Here is a 17,910-nt window from a genome sequence, read left to right on the forward strand (position 1 = left end):
TCGGCATCATGCTTGGATTTGTGAACTTTAAAAGTTAATGGATTTTTCGGCTCATAACCACAAACGGAACATTGAAAAGGGCCCACATGATCATACAAACACATCATTGTATTGGGGATCCGTGATCTCGACTTTTGACTTTCTCAATTGTCTCCGTTTCTCTTTGGCAAATCGATTATGAATATAAAGTATATAAAGGTTCAGGGATTCTGCATCCTCATGCAAGCCCATTTCTTGGTTTACAGCGATTAGCATTTGGGCTAAAGCTTCTCGCCTTTGATTTTTGCAACAATATTCTATTAAATCACTATTCCAAAGAAAAGGAAAACGTTCATAGATAGGTAGCACTTGTAATAAGTGTTTGGGTCCCAAACGATATTGTTCGGACTTTGTCGATTCACTCTCCTTACTGGTTTCTGGATCATTAGTCATATGTGTGGGTTCCAAATTGTTTTTGAATTTCCGATTCATGTATAGCACTAGACGTGAAATTTGCTTATTTGTTAATTCCAAATTTAATTTCTTATTTATTTCCGCTTTAATTTGTAAAACTCCCTTTTGATGCAGCTTTTTCGTCTGGCCTAAATGTGGTTCTTTTGAATTCAATAAATGCGAGTGTAATTTATAGGCTTCCATAAATGTTCGTATATTCTCCTCGGATTTAATAAAATTCTGGATAAATTTAGGTGTTGCAATATCCTTGGGTTTGTGGGTCTGCAAAGAAAGAGAAGTATGCTTAAAACAGTGTAGTACGATAGCTTTTCTTTTCCTAATGATATTATAATGGAAAATTATATATTTTCCCCATATAAGACAAATGGCAGTGGACATGTTGTTAGAGGATTTTGGAAGTGTAAATTGAATGCCTTATTAGAAATTAAAATTTAATTTTAACCCTGGAAAGTTATCCTTATTTTTTGTACACTAACGTCATCGTTTATCATTTTGACTACGGTCAAAAAATAAAATACATACAAATAAATTTAAAATATTATATTGTATTGATAAATAATGAATGGAAACGGCCTGTAATGCAAATAGAAATGTGATTTTTAGTAAGATGATATATTACAGTTCACAGTGTTTAGGGTATGTTAGTATGGGCAGTGGGTAATTTCTATGCATGCATAATTACAATACAACTAAATAACTTCACTATTACTATATATAGTTATATTTTTGACTTTAATTCAAATCAGAATGTTACGTTACTTATATTTTCTTTTTGTTGGATCTAGAAGATGAACCTTCAAATATTACCTGTGTACCCATTCCTTCGTATTCCTCATTTGAGGCATCTAAAAATTGGCCGGAACCATCCTCATCGATTGATGATTCTTCTTGATAATATGTTGGTGCTTGACTAATATTCGGTGCGGCTACCATTACATCCGAAATGTTGGATTCAAGCAAACTTAGAGGATCCTAAATGGGAACATTGTCAAATCTATACCATTAACATATATAGTACAACATACCACACCATTGTCTTCTTTTACAGTTACAGCTGATTCTATATAAGCTTTGGTATCACAATCGTCATAAGATTCCACATCACATCTTATTTCATCTTCATTTTCAAGTTTCAATCCATTTTTTGCTTCAGTTTCCTTGTGCACCAAACAAGGAAACACAAAGGATTCCAGCTCTATATACATGTCAATACATTGTGTGCATTTTAAAATATATTGCGTCTGATTATCCACTTCGACTGGGGATCTGAGTATTTCTCCAATTTTTATATAGTTTCGGTAATCACCCATTTCCATTTAAGATTTTGCGTCCAATGGAAAAATGCAAGTATTTGTTTGCGGCAAGGTATGTTCAGTTCATGTTTGTTTATGTTACACAAAGAGAATCTAGTGGAAAAGAGATTTTTATTCTCTCATAGTAAGTGGACAAATGTCCCAATAAACACAGGCATCGGAGAAATGCTTATATTCAATAGGCTTTCAAACATTTTTTCAAAGAATTAGCTTAGAATTCAATTACAGAATTTGTTGAGAAAATCGCGTTCTCAACAAAATACAGATATTACCCTCAACAGTAGAATCCCTGCCAGCATTTCAAAGTTCCGTTTCATCCTCATCGCTACCACAGACTCGTAAGTGACACTGCAACAATCGCCAACTGTGATAGTATTTCGCCATCACTATTCGCATGAAAGTATTTTGCCATCACTATTGTTACAAGAGCCATTTTATATTTTGTGAAAAACCAAGCAAAACTAGCTTCTTATAATTTATTTAAATAAAAACGATAATGGAGTGCTGAAAACATATTTATTTCGCTTAAAATTGTAAAAGGTATATTGGTGAACAATTTTTGACTTTCCGAATGGAATAAAGTGATAGTGTTTAAAATATTTTTCCAGACACGCTGCCTTCATTGGGAATAAAAGCACTGGCTGATAGACGCTACAACATGTAACTTGCAACTTGTAATTCAACATCAATCTTTTATTAATGCATAAAAATATGTTAAATGTGATGTGATAGTCGTATAAATGTTATATTTATGAGAATTTATAAATGTTTAATAAGATTAATAAACATTTAAACAATCGTGCTTTACTTGACCACAATGATTCTTTTACAACTATCTTAAAATGCACTTTCTCTGATTGTTTGAAGGGACCCTTATTGGCGTCCTTCTAAATGTATCCAGAAGGACACCTAATAATTGTACTCATGCGATACTTTTCTGTAGTAACTTGGCGTGGTACAACTTCTCAATAGTGACGGCGCTTTTCCGAGGAGTTTTAGATATCGTATACGACTGTTTTCGACGTAGTGGGGATTCTCCGAAGCACCCTCAAATTCAAAAAATGTTGGCAGGGATTCCACACGTTATGCTTAGTACTAAGTTCGTTTCTGCGAAAAACGAATATCTTCATCTATCTCCGTATATAGGATCTCAAACCCAGGGATGTTACCTTATTTATGCGAAATAATATGCCTGCCTATTTTTTCGTGCGAAAAATCCAGGGTTGTATAAATATATGTCTGAATATACTCAAAACAAAGATTTCGTATTTATTCCGCGCTAACGTTTTTGATATGGAGTATAACAGTTTTTCGTGCGAAAACGTGATCTTAGTACTAGGCTTTAGCAACAATTTCTCAACAGAGTAGCAACAACTTTTCAAACTAAATTTAAATTTAATGCTTCAAACCCATTGGAAAATTTATTGAACACGCAAAGAAATTTGTTAGTAGGGACAGCAGAAAAGTCTGCTAAAACAGCAGAAAGTCTGCTGAAAAAGGGACAGCAGTAACTGTTTGCTGAAATAGCAAACATTTCCTGCTATTTTTTAAGCTCGACTACACTAAATCATGTTTTGTTTTGGCTGAAACAAATAAAAATATCAACTTATCCTAACATAATTAAAACAATATTTTATGAAAATCGATACTAATTGATTAAAAATCTGAATATTTATCGATTTGCGGCATAACAGCAAACAAAATGTTTGCTGATCGTATTTATGAGCTTGTAAGTATGTTACAGTGCAAAAATATACCAAAAATTACTTTTGGTTCTTAAATATGCTTTGGGGAAAAATTTATAACTTAAAAAATTTATAATTTATTGTTCATTAGGCCCTGAAGTACAAAAATATAACAGCAGACATCGACTGCTGTTATTTGCAGACTTTTTTCTATGAGTGAAGCCAACCAATATGCAAGGCCATTTGAACTAATGTTGAAGATGGGATACACTATCAAATTGATATGGCGTTACCTACGAAAATGCTCATCCTTGTGTTTGTTGGGGTCTATCAGCTTCAGTGATGCCAACTGCCGAATGTGCCGAAAGCACCAAAAATATATTACAACTACTAATACCCCATTTCCCACCAATTTAAATATAATTGAATATAAATATAATTAAAAATATCATCACATAATGTTATATAATTTTGTTCTTCATCTCCTGGGAAAAATAATGTATATGTTTCGTTAGAATTAATTCTTAAACAAATTTTATCTGGAATTTGACAATAAAAACAGTAACCATTTTGTTATTTTAGTCTACATTTGATATGAATTAAATAATTAATTGTATTGAGACATACTACTACTTCTAATTTTATTTCAAAAATAAATATATACAGCAATAAGTTCGGCCGAGCCGAATCTTAAATACCCACCACCATGAATCAAATATAATGGTTTCATTTGAAAATTCTTCGTCGTAGCGGGTTACTTGATAATATATAGAATTTCAGGTGGTTTTATGACAAGTATTCTCCCAAGCAGATCAGTTCAACCAATATGCTTCCCGAAGATATATTTAAAAATTCTACCTATGAAGACTAGATCAGATTCTGGATTTATAAGAACCATTTTTGCTTGAGTTTTAGAGGAAACATTAGTGTGCAAGAAAAAGATTAAATAACGCCTTGATCTAAAATCTGTAGATTTTTACCACCCATTATTTAAATGATTACGAGAAATAAAAATCTAATTTTACATTCTATACACCCTCACCACGAGATTTTTTAGTTCTTAGCTCCTTTTTCTGTAATACAAACATTGTAGAAGAAATTATTCAATTTTATGATTTTTTTTTATTTTAATTTTACCTTTTGCCGGACCACACAGTTTGTAAGGATCAAAGAAGTAGCTGATCAATTGCCCAAGGAAAAATAAAATGTTAATTTTGTAATAACAAGCAACAACCACCAACTTAATTCAATATCGCTCCCTGTTAAATAGCGCTCCAAGCTACTAAACACATATATGTTTATAGGCTATTTCTAAATTAATATATGTTTGCATCCAAGCATATTATACTTACAAACATTTTATGTCCCAAACATAATATGTTCTAACATATTAACATATATGTCCCAAACATGTTATGCTAGTTTATGAACATTATATTCTTGCACTCAAAAATATTGTGTTTAAAAATTTGTGTTCCAAACATATAATGTTTATAGCCAAACATATGAAAAACAGTCTTTTTCATCCGTGTACCCTTCTATACCCTCAAGAAATGAAACCGGTCTATATGGAGATTCTAGAATCTAGACCCCAAATCGGAGTGCCGGGTTATGAGGGGGCTTTATCAAACCTGTACCGATAAACAATATATTCAACACCTCTTTATGGTCCTAAAATACCTCTAGATTTCTAATTGGATAAAAACTACGATTTCTAGAAGCCCAAGAAGTAAAACTGGGAGATCGGTCTATCCCTGCCAACATTTTTTGAATTTGAGGGCGCTTCGGAGAATCCCCACTACGTCGAAAACAGTCGTATACGATATCTAAAACTCCTCGGAAAAGCGCCGTCACTATTGAGAAGTTGTACCACGCCAAGTTACTACAAAAAAGTATCGCATGAGTACAATTATTAGGTGTCCTTCTGGATACATTTAGAAGGACGCCAATAAGGGTCCCTTCAAGCAATCAGAGAAAGTGCATTTTAAGATAGTTGTAAAAGAATCATTGTGGTCAAGTAAAGCACGATTGTTTAGATGTTTATTAATCTTATTAAACATTTATAAATTCTCATAAATATAACATTTATACGACTATCACATCACATTTAACATATTTTTATGCATTAATAAAAGATTGATGTTGAGTTACAAGTTGCAAGTTACATGTTGTAGCGTCTATCAGCCAGTGCTTTTATTCCCAATGGAGGCAGCGTGTCTGGAAAAATATTTTAAACACTATCACTTTATTCCATTCGGAAAGTCAAAAATTGTTCACCAATTTACTTTTCACAATTTTTAGCGTAATAACTATGTTTTCAGCACTTTATTTTCGTTTTCATTGAAATAAATTATAATAAGCCAGTTGCGCTTGGTGTTTCACAAAATATAAAATGGCTCTTGTAACAATAGTGATGGCAAAATACTTTCATGCGAATAGTGATGGCAAAATACTATCACAATTGGCGATTGTTGCAGTGTCACTTACGAGTCTGTGGTAGCGATGAGGATGAAATGGAACATTGAAATGCTGGCAGGGTATGAAGACTAGATCAGATCCTGGATTTATAAGAACAATTTTTGTTTGAGTTTTAGAGGAATCATAAGTGTGCAAGAAAAAGATTAAATAACGCCTTGATCTAAAATCTGTAGATTTTTATCACCCATTATTTAAATGATTACGAGTAATAAAATCTGGAAATTTTACATTCTATACCCTTCTATACCCTCAAGAAATGAAACCGTTCTATATGGAGATTCTAGAATCTAAACCCCAAATCGGAGTGCCGGGTTATGAGGGGGCTTTATCAAACCTGTACCGATAAACAATATATTCAACACCTCTTTATGGTCCTAAAATACCTCTAGATTTCTAATTGGATAAAAACTACGATTTCTAGAAGCCCAAGAAGTAAAATCGGGATATCGGTCTATATGGGGGTTATATCAAAAAATGGACCGATACACGCCATTTTCGACACACATCTTTATGGTCCTAAAATACTTCTAGATTTCAAATTTCAGGCAAATAAAAACTACTGATTCCAAGACCCCAAATCGGAAGGTTGGTTTATATGGGGAATATATAAAGACCTGGACCGATATAGCCCATCTTCGAACTTGACCTGCCTGCAGACAAAAGACGATTTTCTGCACAAATTCAGCACGATAGCTTCATGATTACAACATTCGTTATTACAACAGACAGCCAGACAGACACGGTTATATCATCTTATAATTCTATTGATTTGATTCATTTTTAAAATGATTAACCTCTATCCAAAATCTGTCTGTAAGTTATTTCAAGTACACAGCTTTATATTTTTAATTACATATTTCAATTTTATTCAATCATTTTGATCAGAATTCTTCGACAAATTTCAAAATATGTTTTTCAGAAGACAAAATAAATTTGTCGACATTAAGTATGAAAGTAGTCTCCAATATTATAATATTTGAAGGGAGCATATTTCTTATATTAATATTAAGTATTTTTGTGGATTCAAAAACACCAAAAGCACTAAAAGGAAACGCCGAAAAGCACCAAGTTGGTGCTTTTTATTTTGAAAATACACTAAAGAGGCACCATTGATTACGAAATATTTGTTTTCTTCATAGACTATAGACTTTAGATAGATGAGCCATGAGTGTCAAACTATTTTTGACAGTTCCGAAGATTAAGAATAAACGAGAAAAATAAGAGCACGCTTACAATCTCTTTCGTTTTCCTTATTGTAGTTTGCCAATTTTACACAAAATTAGAACGTGTATGATGCAACAGAGGATTTATAAATAAATTAATATATTAAAAGTTCATATTTGAACAAAAAATTGTTACCAAAATCGCGAAAATACGAAATTTAATTTTGAGCAGCATTGCTCTTTACGAACAACACAAAAGCAAATGCACGAAAATTAATGTTTGGGACTGACTCTTTACGAAAAAATCAAAACGAAATGTCAGAAAATTAATTTTTGGAACTGACACATTTTTTTTAAAGAGAATAGTGGATCATCTATGTATTAAAGGGTCTATGGTTTTCTCCATATTTTATGCTCTCGTCAGTGTTGCCAGGTGATTTTTGATTCTTCCCCCCAAATCTTAAGAAAAAAACCCTTAATTGGTCTAGACTTTTTTCAAATACCCCCAAAAAATTTAAGAATGTTAATAAGCCAAAAAGGTGTCCCAAATTTCGTTAAAAAATCCTGCAGTTTCGGAAGTAAATAAAAATCAGTAGATAACGTCATTACTATTCACAAATTCGGGTTTATTTGTCTAAAATTTCGTTCATGAGGAAAGTAATTTTTCTATGGGTATAATAATAAAATGTATATCAATATAAAGGGCAGACAAAACAATATAATTCAATGTATAAATTTGTCAATTCAAATTAATTAAAACAACGGCTTATAAAATATAAATAATATAAATAAACAAGTAAGGAAAGTCTAAAGTCGGGCGGGGCCGACTATATTATACCCTGCACCACTTTGTGGATCTAAATTTTCGATACCATATCACATCTGTCAAATGTGTTGGGGGCTATATATAAAGGTTTGTCCCAAATACATACATTTAAATATCACTCGATCTGGACAGAATTTAATAGACTTCTACAAAATCTATAGACTTAAAATTTAAGTCGGCTAATGCACTAGGGTGGAACACAATGTTAGTAAAAAACCCGTAAGGAAAGTCTAAAGTCGGGCGGGGCCGACTATATTATACCCTGCACCACTTTGTAGATCTAAATTTTCGATACCATATCACATCCGTCAAATGTGTTGGGGGCTATATATAAAAGTTTGTCCCAAATACATACATTTAAATATCACTCGATCTGGAAGAATTTGATAGACTTCTACAAAATCTATAGACTCAAAATTTAAGTCGGCTAATGCACTAGGGTGGAACACAATGTTAGTAAAAAAATATGGGAAACGTTTAAATCTGAAGCAATTTTAAGGAAACTTCGAAAAAGTTTATTTATGATTTATCGCTCGATATGTATGTATTAGAAGTTTAGGAAAATTAGAGTCATTTTTACAACTTTTCGACTAAGCAGTGGCGATTTTACAAGGAAAATGTTGGTATTTTTACCATTTTTGTCGAAATCAGAAAAACATATATATGGGAGCTATATCTAAATCTGAACCGATTTCAACCAAATTTGGCACGCATAGCTACAATGCTAATTCTACTCCCTGTGCAAAATTTCAACTAAAACGGAGTTAAAAATTGGCGTCTGTGGTCATATGAGTGTAAATCGGGCGAAAGCTTTATATGGGAGATATATCCAAATCAGAACCGATTTCAAGCAAATTTGGCATGCATAGTTACAACGCTAATTCTACTCCCTATGCAAAATTTCAACTAAATCGGAGCAAAAAATTGGCCTCTGTGGGCAAATGAGTGTAAATCGGGCGAAAGCTATATATGGGAGCTATATCTAAATCTGAACCGATTTTGATGATATTTTGCAAGTTTTTCGAGACTCATAAAATATTCGGATGTACGGAATTTGAGGCAGATCGGTTGATATACACGCCAATTATGACCAGATCGGTGAAAAATATATATGGCAGCTATATCTAAATCTGAACCGATTTTTTCCAAAATCAATAGGGATCGTCTTTGAGCCGAAACAGGACCCTATACCAAATTTTAGGACAATCGGACTAAAACTGCGAGCTGTACTTTGCACACAAAAATACATCAACAGACAGACAGACGGACAGACAGACAGACGGACATCGCTAAATCGACTCAGAATTTAATTCTAAGACGATCGGTATACTAAACGATGGGTCTCAGACTTTTCTTTCTTAGCGTTACATACAAATGCACAAACTTATTATACCCTGTACCACAGTAGTGGTGGAGGGTATAAAAATAAACAAAAATTAAAGTTCAGTAAATATATACATTATTCGCCAAAATTGTAGGCGTGAATTTATGAGACCAATAATTTAATGTTACAATACCATTTCTTAATTTGTTTTTAATTGTATCAAATATTAAAAATGATCCTTCAACAGATGCGTTTAAAACATAATGTCATTGCTTAACATACTTGATTGTATTTAAGAACATGGGTTGACTTCCCTCATTTTTTTTTCAAATTCATGCCAGAATTGTTCTAAATTTTGTTGAGAATTGCTCCACTTTATAGGGTCTAAAATAATTTTTTACCCCCAAAAATCCCCCCAAATAAATGTTACCCCTAAAAATCCCCCTAAACGTGTAAAAAACCCCTAAATTTGGGGGGGGGGAAACCCCCAACATGGCAACACTGGCTCTCGTGTTGGAAAAAGAGAGCCTCTCAATAATTTAGGAGAGGAAATTTCCGTTTCCATTTTTTTGGAGTAGAGATCCATATCCGCTCAGTCTCCTTATTTATTTAAAAAGTATTTTTGCATGGTATCCACCACCAACCCATACATTGTTTAACGTTGTTAGTTCGGTTTCTACACTGGCCTCGTTCGGTCTATATTTAGTGTCACCGTTGTTGAGCCTTGATCATTTTTGTGTGTAAATGTGTGTGAATTTATGTGTGTATTTCTGTTTTGTGTTCCGTTGCTCGGTATTTGATATTAACAAAAACAAAAGTGAATTCTATAGAATATATTAAGAATTGATATAAACGGCGAGTTTGAGGTGAGTTATAAGCGAATAAATATATGTTAGATTTACATTGATTGATTATACTGAACATATATGTTAGATTTAGTAAATTATAAAACAAACGGGTTTGAAATAATATAAATGCTGTTCCATTATACGACAATTTATTGTTAATGGTTTTAATTTTTTTCCTGGCAGTAATTTTCAGTACTGGTACCTTTATAAGTTATTTCCTACATATTAATAGAAACAAGTATATACGGCCGTAAGTTCGGCCAGGCCGAAGCTTATGTACCCTCCATCATGGATTGCGTAGAAACTTCTACTGAAGACTGTCATCCACAATCGAATTACTTGGGTTGCGGTAACACTTGCTGATGGCAAGGTATCTTAAAACTTCCTAACACCGTAATATATACCACATAGTCCATTCGTGTTATATATTAAACTAAAAAAGACCGATTAAATACGTATATAATTAAGTTTAAAGTTTCTATAGAAATAAAATTTTGAAAAAAGTTAAATTTTGACAACATTTTCTATAAAAGTAAAATTTGGAAAAAATTTTCTATAGAAATTAATGTGAATTCAAATCGATGATTTGACAGTGGCATAGGAAAAGAGATATGTTTGTTTCGAATTTATTTCGGCATAAGCCGGCTATCAATGTAAAACCTTTTTTCGGAGGGTTCAAGTGTGGTTTTTTGTTGGGTTTAATAAACTGCCTGAATTTATTCTGATAATTGGTTGATAGTTTTGCTGCAAGTAGAGGATGCTGATGAGGAATGTGGTAATTCCGAAACGTGCGTCCATCCAACCATCTTGCAGTCTATAGGGCTTTGCCCAAATAAATTTGACAAACATTCTTTTCCTCTGTTGGTTAAGCTACACTTGTAGTTTAGTCAATGTATGGTTTTAAGCTGCAATAAAAAACAACAACAAATTAAATTTGGAAAAAATTTTCTATAGAAATAAAATTTGGAAAAAAAGTTTCTATAGAAATAAAATTTTGACAAAGTTTTCTATAGAAATAAAATTTTGACAAAATTTTCTATAGAAATAAAATTGTTACAAAATTTTCTATAGAAATAACATTTTGACAATGTTTTCTATAAAAATAAAATTTTGGTAAATTATTTTTGGCTCGAGTGGCAACCATGATTATGAACCGATATGGACCAATTTTTGTGTGATTGGAGATCGGCTATATATAACTATAGACCGATATGCACAAATTATGGCATGGTTATATGCGGCCTTATACTAACACCACGTTGCAAATTTCAACCGGATCGGATGAATTTTGCTCCTTCAAGAGGCTCCGGAGATCAAATCTGGGGAACGGTTTATATGGGGGCTATATATAATTATGGACCGATATGGACCAATTCTTGCGTGTTTGTTAGAGACCACACTCTAACACCATGTTCCAAATTTCAACCGGATCGGATGAATTTAGCTCCTCCAAGAGGCTCCGGAGGACAAATCTGATCGATTTATATGGGGGCTATATATAATTATGGACCGATATGGACCAATTCTTGCACGGTTGTTAGAGAGCATATACTAACACCACGTACCAAATTTCAATCGGATCGGATGACTTTTGCTCGTCTAAGAAGCTCCGGAGGTCAAATCTGGGGATCGGTTTATATGGGGGCTATATATAATTATGGGCCGATGTGGACCAATTTTTGCGTGGTCATTAGAGAACATATACCAACACCATGTACCAAATTTCAGCCGGATCGGATGAAATTTGCTTCTCTTAGAGGCTCCGCAAGCCAAATCGGGGGATCGGTTTATATGGGGGCTATATATAATTATGGACCGATATGGACCAATTTTTGCACGGTTTTTAGAGACCATGTACTAACTCCATATACCAAATTTCAGCCGGATCAGATGAAAATTGTTTTCTCTTAGAGGCTCTGCAAGCCAAATCGGGGGATCGGTTTATATGGGGGCTATATATAATTATGGACCGATGTGGACCAATTTTTGCATGGTTGTTGGAGACCATATACTAACATCATTTACCAAATTTCAGCCGGATCGGATGAAATTTGCTACTCTTAGAGACTCCGCAAGCCAAATCGGGGGATCGGTTTATATGGGGGCTATATATAATTATGGACCGATGTGGACCAATTTTTGCATGGTTGTTGGAGACCATATACTAACATCATGTACCAAATTTCAGCCGGATCGGATGAAATTTGCTACTCTTAGAGGCTCCGCAAGCCAAATCGGGGGATCGGTTTATATGGGGGCTATATATAATTATGGACCGATATGGACCAATTTTTGCATGGTTGTTAGAGACCATATACTAACACCATGTACCAAACCAAATGAAATTTGCTTCTCTTAGAGGCCTCGCAAGCCAAATTTGGGGGTCCGTTTATATGGGGGCTATACGTAAAAGTGGACCGATATGGCCCATTTGCAATACCATCCGACCTACGTCAATAACAACTACTTGTGCCAAGTTTCAAGTCGATAGCTTGTTTCGTTCGGAAGTTAGCGTGATTTCAACAGACGGACGGACGGACATGCTCAGATCGACTCAGAATTTCACCACGACCCAGAATATATATACTTTATGGGGTCTTAGAGCAATATTTCGATGTGTTACAAACGGAATGACAAAGTTAATATACCCCCCACCCTATGGTGGAGGGTATAAAAAAATATTTATTCTCAGACATTTTTTGAATAATAGAGACTGTGTTTCATTCTAGAATATTTTTTCCATCCCAATTCTTTGCTTGCTTTAGCTTCGGATAACTTAAGCTTCAATTTACTTGCACAATTTTGCAACTTTCCGTTTACATTATATACAAAAATATTTCCGCTCTCTTTTTCCATGAAAATGGTAGAAAAAATCCCGCCAAAATCATTACTGTTCTGTTAGCAGCTAGCTATTTATCAATATTAAATTCTCAATTATCGCAACATTTCATACTCGTATTTTCGTTCAGCCAACATGAACTCTTTACAAAACGTTGTTGTTGTTTTTGTTTTTTGGAAGAACTGTTTTTCAGTGTGGTCATTTTAGCATTTTTGCAGTGTGGCCATTTTAGCAAAATTCTCCAAATTACGGGTACAAATATCTATTTCTATCACAATAGGAGAAATTGTTTTTGTAGAGTTCATTGCACGGAATGCTCTTAATTTGTGTTCTCATTTCTTTACCCAAGAGAATTTGGCGAGTACAAGATTCCGTTTCGATTTAATTACGTTTGAAAGATAGTAAAAGGCACCAAAAATATTATTATATTTTCTAACACCCCAATTCCCATCACAAAACATATCCAATCACTTAAAATTGATCAGCAAAGAAACACAAGAAACAACAAACCTTCGCAGGGGACAAAATAAATTTGTCGACATTAAATATAGAAATGCTCTTGAGTATTAAATTATAAATATTAAAATATTTGCGGGAAGTCTATTACTTATTTCAATTATAAGTGATTTTGTGAATTTATTGACATTTTTCGATAGAAATAAAATGTTGACAAAAAATAAAATTTTCACAACATTTTTTACAGAAATAAAATTTTGACAACATTTTTGATAGAAATAAAATATAGGCAAAATTTTCTATAAAAAAAAATTTTTTGACAAAATTATCTATAGAAAAAAAAATTGACAAAATTTTCTATAGAAAAAAAAAATTTACAAAATTTTCTATAGAAATAAAAATTTGACAAAATTTTCTATAGAAATAAAATTTTAACAAAAATTTCTATAGAACAAAAATTTTGACTGAGTTTCCTATAGAACTAAAATTTTGACAAAATTTCCTATAGAAATATAATGTTGACAAAATTTTCTATAGAAATAAAATTTTGACAAAATTTTCTATAGAAATGAAATTTGGACAAAATTTTAGAAATAATATTTTGACAACATTTTCTATAAAAATAAAATTTTGCAAAATTTTCTCTAGAAATAAAATTTTGACAAAATTTTCTATAGACATAAAATTTTGACAAAATTTTCTATAGAAATAAACTTTTGACAAAATATTCTATAGAAATAAAATTTTGACAAAATTCTCTATAAAAATAAAATTTGGACAAAATTTTCTATAGAAATAAAAATGTGACAACATTTTCTATAGAAATAAAATTTTGACAAAACTTTCTATAGAAATAATATTTCTATAGAACGTTTCTATAAAAATAAAATTTTGCAAAATTTTCTCTAGAAATAAAATTTTGACAAAATTTTCTATAGACATAAACTTTTCACAAAATTTTCTATAAAAAAAAATTGACAAAATTTTCTTTAGAAAAAAAATTGACAAAATTTTCTATAGAAATAAACTTTTGACAAAATATTCTATAGAAATAAAATTTGGACAAAATTCTCTATAAAAATAAAATTTGGACAAAATTTTCTATAGAAATAAAAATGTGACAACATTTTCTATAGAAATAAAATTTTGACAAAACTTTCTATAGAAATAATATGTTGACAAATTTTTCTATTGAAATAAAATTTGGACAAAATTTTCTATAAATATAAAATTTTGACAACATTTTCTATAGAAATAAAATTTTGACAAAATTGTTTATAGAAATAATATTTTGACAAAATTTTCTATAGAAATAAATTTTTGACAAAATTTTCTATAAAAATAAAATTTTGACAAAATTTTTTATAGAAATAATATTTTGACAAAATTTTCTATCGAAATAAAATTTTGTTGTAGTTTTTTTCTATTTTCTATAGAAATAATCTTTAGACAAAATTTTCTATAGAAATAAAATTTGGACAAAATTTTCTATAAAAATAAAATTTGGACAAAATTTTCTATAGAAATCAAAATGTGACAACATTTTCTATAAAAATAAAATTTTGACAAAACTTTCTATAGAAATAATATGTTGACAAATTTTTCTATAGAAATAAAATTTGGACAAAATTTTCTATAAATATAAAATTTTGACAACATTTTCTATAGAAATAAAATTTTGACAAAATTTTCTATAGAAATAATATTTTGACAAAATTTTCTATAAAAATAAAATTTTGACAAAATTTTCTATAAAAATAAAATTTTGACAAAATTTTCTATAGAAATAAAATTTTGACACAATTTTCTATAGAAAAAAATTTTGACAAAATTTTCTATAAAAATAAAATGTTGACAAAATTTTCTATAAAAATACAATTTTGACAAAATTTTCTATAGAAATAAAATGTTGACAAAATTTTCTATAGAAATAAAATTTTGACAAAATTTTCTATAGAAATAAAATTTTGACAAAATTTTCTATAGAAATAAAATTTTGACAAAATTTTCTATAGAAATACAATTAAAGGTGTGTTTTAGCGAAGACACAAACCACTCTACATATTTTGAAAATTTAAATTTTTGTTGCGAATTTAAGACTTTTTGGCAAGAAATTAAACTGTGCCCCATCAATGATTTTTAGCTCTTAGAAAATACATTAATTTCCCTCTTTTTATCTCGTTAACTAGATGGCCTACTCTTCTGGCGATTGGGGGAGAGGATTCTCCTAGCTTGGGACTAATGTGCTATACCCACTTTTGCCTTTACTCATTTCTTTACTAGAATTGCCCGAAAATCGACCCACAAAACATGCCTAAATATAATTGACCCCCTCAGACTTAACGCCCAGCTACGCTCATGGAATCTCCAGAATAGTCTTCTACGTCCCTAAAGCTAATAGAATCAAATAATTTTTTTTTTAAACTGTGCCGCAGAAAGGTTTTATAGTTATTAGAATTTACATGAATTTTCCCCTCCTTTATCTCATTAACTAGATGACCTACGCCTCTGCCCTCTTTACGGGGCTAATGCGCCAAACCCAATTTTGCTTTTTAACTCTCCTTGCAAATGCCCGAAAAAGTCTAATGAATGTAAAATTCCTCTTTCTATATCTTCTGAATGGCATCTATATTACTCAAAATAACTTTTTGAAATTATGTTAGGAATACACGCATTTGCGTAAAAAAATGTGTAATGAAGCAAAATATATTTAATTTCTTGGCAAAAAGTCTTAAATTCGCAACAAAAATTTAAGTTTTCAAAATATGTAAAGTGGTTTGTGTCTTCGCTAAAACAACTTTAGAAAACAACTTCTTGACAAAATGTTCTATAAAAATAAAATTTTGACAAAATTTTCTATAAAAATAAAATTTTGCAAAATTTTCTCTAGAAATAAAATTTTGACAAAATTTTCTATAGACATACAATTTTGACAAAATTTTCTATAGAAATATTTTTTTTTAGAAAATTTTTTATAGAAATCAAATTTTGACAAAACTTTCTATAGAAATAAAATTGGGATGTAGCATAACTTTGTACGCAATCCATGGTGGATTGTGTATAAGATTCGGCATGGTCGAATTTCGGCCATGTTAATTTGTTTTATTTTTTTAAAAGGTTGATTATGTACAGTTAAAGAAATTTTATTTTTATGATAAATTCATATATTCATATGTTCTATAAAAATAAAATTTTGACAAAATTTTCTATAGAAATAAAATTTTGACAAAATTTTCTATAGAAATAAAACTTTGACAAAATTTTCTATAGAAATAAAATTTTGACAAAATTTTCTATAGAAATAAAATTTTGACAAAATTTTCTATAGAAATAAAATTTTGACAAAATTTTCTATAAAAATAAAATTTTGACAAAATTTTCTATAGAAATAAAATTTTGACAAAATTTTCTATAGAAATACAATTAAAGGTGTGAAGTTAAAGTTGTTTTAGCGAAGACACAAACCACTTTACATATTTTGAAAATTTAAATTTTTGTTGCGAATTTAAGACTTTTTGGCAAGAAATTAAACTGTGCCCCATCAATGATTTTTAGCTCTTAGAAAATACATTAATTTTCTCTTTTTATCTCGTTAACTAGATGGCCTACGCTTCTGGCGATTGGGGGAGAGGATTCTCCTAGCTTGGGACTAATGTCCTATACCCACTTTTGCCTTTACTCATTTCTTTACTAGAATTGCCCGAAAATCGACCCACAAAACATGCCTAAATATAATTGACCCCCTCAGACTTAACGCCCAGCTACGCTCATGGAATCTCCAGAATAGTCTTCTACGTCCCTAAAGCTAATAGAATCAAATAATTTTTTTTTTAAACTGTGCCGCAGAAAGGTTTTATAGTTATTAGAATTTACATGAATTTGCCCCTCCTTTGTCTCATTAACTAGATGACCTACGCCTCTGCCCTCTTTACGGGGCTAATGCGCCAAACCCAATTTTGCTTTTTAACTCTCCTTGCAAATGCCCGAAAAAGTCTAATGAATGTAAAATTCCTCTTTCTATATCTTCTGAATGGCATCTATATTACTCAAAATAACTTTTTGCTCGAAATTATGTTAAGAATATACGCATTTGCGCTAAAAAAATGTGTAATGAAACAAAATATATTTAATTTCTTGGCAAAAAGTCTTAAATTCGCAACAAAAATTTAAATTTTCAAAATATGTAAAGTGGTTTGTGTCTTCGCTAAAACAACTTTAGAAAACAACTAACTTCTTGATAAAATGTTCTATAAAAATAAAATTTTGACAAAATTTTCTATAAAAATAAAATTTTGCAAAATTTTCTCTAGAAATAAAATATTGACAAAATTTTCTATAGACATACAATTTTGATAAAATTGTCTATAGAAATAAATTTTTTAGACAATTTTTTATAGAAATCAAATTTTGACAAAATTTTCTATAGAAATAAAATTGGGATGTAGCATAACTTTGTACGCAATCCATGGTGGATTGTGTATAAAATTCGGCATGGTCGAATTTTGCCCATGTTAATTTGTTTTAT

At 31.0% G+C, this 17,910-nt stretch overlaps 1 protein-coding gene across 1 annotated transcript; it reads right to left on the reverse strand.

Annotated features, from left to right (window-relative positions):
• Positions 1 to 90: 90 nt before the first annotated feature.
• LOC142228854 (uncharacterized) lies at positions 91 to 1,832 on the reverse strand. The gene is made up of 3 exons (XM_075299379.1): positions 1,479 to 1,832; positions 1,261 to 1,425; positions 91 to 714 (listed from the first exon to the last, which is right to left on the reverse strand). The coding sequence occupies exons 1-3, from the start codon at positions 1,767 to 1,769 to the stop codon at positions 91 to 93; spliced, it is 1,080 nt and encodes a 359-aa protein (XP_075155494.1). The 5' UTR covers positions 1,770 to 1,832.
• Positions 1,833 to 17,910: the final 16,078 nt, after the last annotated feature.

This window comes from Haematobia irritans, chromosome 3, assembly GCF_050003625.1.
Source record: "Haematobia irritans isolate KBUSLIRL chromosome 3, ASM5000362v1, whole genome shotgun sequence".
NCBI classification, from domain to species: Eukaryota; Metazoa; Arthropoda; class Insecta; order Diptera; family Muscidae; genus Haematobia; species Haematobia irritans.